Raw genomic sequence first — 3,436 nt, 5'->3', positions numbered from 1 at the left:
CTGTCAGGACAGCTACGTTGTCTGAGAGCTGAGATTTTTTGCTTTGAATCCCCGGAAGACCTAAATCGCTTGAGCCTTGATGTGCTCTGATCTCCTTTTCAGCTACCCAGGTGACAGGTCCTATAGCTGGTTTCCAGCTTCAGACAGACTAAAATCCCTTTTCATCATCCTGCCAGTATCAGTTTCTCTGACGGTTACAGAGATGGTCTCCTGGGGGAGCCAGAGCTCCCTCTCTTGTTTACAGGTAAATAATGAATCATTAAATAGATTTACATACCAGGACTTCAGCAGGATTTCAATAAAGATAACTAGTGCTGGTAAAGCTGGTTCCCAGGGAGGACGGGTGTGATTCATCACACACTTAAGAAAAGACAAGCCTCATTTCCTCCCCAGCTTGAGGGGATAGATACAAGGCTTTACTGACGGCGGATCACCAAGAGGGCGGAGCCTGGCCACCTCTCCGGCCCAGATGAGGCGGTGTCACCCACACTAGCTAAACTGAAGCCTGGCTGGAACCATGCCCTGCTGTCTCCTTGCTCTTCTCCTGGGCACTTTCTTAGGTGGGTCCTCCTCTCAAGTCCTCACTCTCACCACCACCCTCTGAATCTAGAGCCTCAGCCATCAGTTTGACTCTCTTTGGTACACTTCCTCAGTTGTCAGGAATGAACATGGGAGTTTAATCTTAGTGGCTGTTGAGCTGGTTTTCTCCATCCCCAGGAAGGAGTCTGCTCTCTTGGTCTCCCCTTGCCCATTGACCCTCTGTGCCCTTGGCCGTCCCCAGGCTTCCTGCCATGTGTTGGTTCTCACATGCCTGAGCCACGGGCGGGCTTGAGCCATCCCTCTCTCAGGATGGAAGATGGGCTGGGCTGGGGTTCTTCCCTCTAAATGGCCTTTTACACTCCCTGCAGGTGTCAGAGCTCAGACCATCCATCAAAGGCCGCCTACCATGGTGCAGCCTATGGGCAGCTCACTCTCCCTGGAGTGCACCGTGAAGGGGACATCAAACCCCAGCCTGTACTGGTACCGGCAGGCGGCAGGAGGGGCCCTCCAGCTGCTCTTCTACTCCTTTAGTGCTGACCAGGTAGACTCTGAGGAGCCCCAGAACTTCGAAGCCTCCGTATCCCAGGATGGCTCGTTCATCCTGAGTTCTAAGAAGCTCCTGCTGAATAACTCTGGCTTCTACCTCTGCGCCTGGAGCCTCACACTGAGCCGGCTGGGGCAGGCATCTGTGCAAAAACCCCACCCTCTCCGGAGTCCTCGCCGCCCTCTCCAGGAGCCCTGGCTCAGGGGCTGGGTGAAGGATGACTGTCATCGGGTTTCTGACTGTCAGCCAATGTGAGGGCAACTGAATCAAGCCAGGGTCTCCAAAAGAACTTTACTAGGCTCTCAGGAAGAACAAAAAAGATATGTGTGTAGAATCTGTACTGCATACACCCAGTCAAGCTCCCGACATGTGGATGTCTAGTCCTAGGCTGTCGTACTTCAGCCCCCCAAGTGTTCTATACCTGGTCTAACCCTTTCTCCCGCATTCTTGTGGGTCTACACTGGAGAGTGGGGTTATGCACATGCTGGCGAGAGGGGCAGGGTGCACCTGCAGGGGGATGCGGTGGGGTGGTGGACTGGTGAGCAAATATGAGGACGTCAACCCGGGTTACTACTGATCACCTGGAAAGTCTCCTGTCATTGATCTTTCTGCAGAAACTAGACATCTCGTGGAGGTTTGGATGAGGCTTTGAGCTAGGGAAGGGGCAAAGTGGGCTGTTCTCGTAGGGGCTACAAATATGGCTTTGTTAGTATCAGAAACATGCACTTAGGAAAGTTGATTATTGTTTTGGGTTTTAGATTTTTTTTTATTCCTCTTCTACTGTGTCTCCTCTCTTCCTTTGTAGCAACAGAGGGAGCAGAGAAACAGATGGTGATCAAAGAGATACAAGAGACAGGATAAAGAGGGCATGCATACGTAATGGGAAAACCCTAAAAAAGAGGAAGTACTTGGATGGGAACGAAGGAGAGAAAGAGACTTATGGGGATGGCTGGGAAGGGATGCCTCAGTTACCTTGGCAACCAGGCTTCCTTCTTCATCCCTCAGGCCCTCATCCCTCCCTCCTCCTCCTTATTCCTAAAAAGATTTTCTTTTCTAATGTCCCTTCTGTTCCACGAGGGGGCACAAGAAGTCTTAAAATACTCTGTTCCTGGCATCATTTCATTTAGGACAATTCAGACATTTGTTTATTTTCAGTATCATTTAATCTGCAGAGGAAAATCTGAGATGGAGACACAAAGCAATCAAGACAGTACTGAATAAAGCCGCAGGGTCCCTGTTGCTCCTTAACGTTGACTGTTTATTAAGCAGCTATTACGTGCTGGGCATTCTGGGCCATCACAGGGCTAAAAAGAAAAATGAAGTATACACAAGACATTTCTGGGCACAGTCCCAACACGGTTTAATCAAGGCACTTGGTTTTGTTCCAGGTGTGAAAGTTTAGATTTACTAAGACAATCAGCAGTGCTACAACCATAGAAGTAAAGATGGCTTTACAACTCAAGTTTGGTTCACATTTAACAGTAAGCAACGTCTCAAGCTAATGTTTAGATGTTAGCTGGTTATTGAACATAAGCAGAAATAGATTTCTCCCTGATGCAGTACTGTCAGGCTATTTTTAGTCAATAGACTTCAGTATTTAGAACAGTTTCAGATTAATATAAAAAGTGAGCAGATAATAATGCTCTCATGCATGTCTCCTCCCCAGCCTTCCCTATTATTAACATCTTACTTGGGTGTGGTATGTTTATTTTTGAACTATTATTGATATATTATTAATAACTAAAGTCTATGAGTCACATTAAAATTTACTCTTTGTGTTGTACATTTCTCTGGTTTCTGACAAATGTACCATGTCTTATATTAACTATTACAATGTCATGCAGAATTTCACTGCCCTACAGATGCCCAGTTCTTTACCTATGAATTTCTCTCCTCTTTCCCTGCAAACCTGGCCAACAACTGATATCTTACTGCCTCTGTATATCTAAGGCATTTGCTTTTTTGAGCCCAAACTTACTAGCTGTTGCGACCTCGGGTTAATTACCTAATCTCTCTAGAACTCATTTTCCTCACCTATGGAACTTCCCTTACTGGATCGTTAAATGTATTCAATTAGATGGTGTTTATGTTATAAAGCCCTATTACGGGGTCTAATTTTCAACAGATATTATTTTCCTAAGTTCCCAAGGTATTTTGATTACAACTTCCCCAAAAGAAAGACTTATTTTTTAAAAAATATTAAAATTTAAACTACGTAGTCAATATTTTAAAACACTAAATATACTTGGATGACAAACCCATGAATCTTGTCCCCTATGTTGTGCTTGTTCAGATATTAATCTTTTCTGTTGGGAGTTCCAGAAAAGCAGTGAGGAAACAGTTCTTGATCAT

The 3,436-nt window shown here is 45.8% G+C and overlaps 1 gene segment (V, D, J or C); it reads left to right on the top strand.

Annotated features, from left to right (window-relative positions):
* The first annotated feature begins 418 nt into the window (after positions 1-418).
* LOC102517389 lies at positions 419-1,830 on the top strand. The segment is given in 2 exon segments: positions 419-560; positions 909-1,830. Coding segments are annotated over 2 exon segments (474 nt in total).
* The last annotated feature ends 1,606 nt before the right edge of the window (positions 1,831-3,436 follow it).

This window comes from Camelus ferus, chromosome 7 (assembly GCF_009834535.1).
Source record: "Camelus ferus isolate YT-003-E chromosome 7, BCGSAC_Cfer_1.0, whole genome shotgun sequence".
NCBI classification, from domain to species: domain Eukaryota; kingdom Metazoa; phylum Chordata; class Mammalia; order Artiodactyla; family Camelidae; genus Camelus; species Camelus ferus.
Note: the sequence above shows the minus strand (reverse complement) of the source record. Positions and strands in the feature narration are given on the sequence as shown.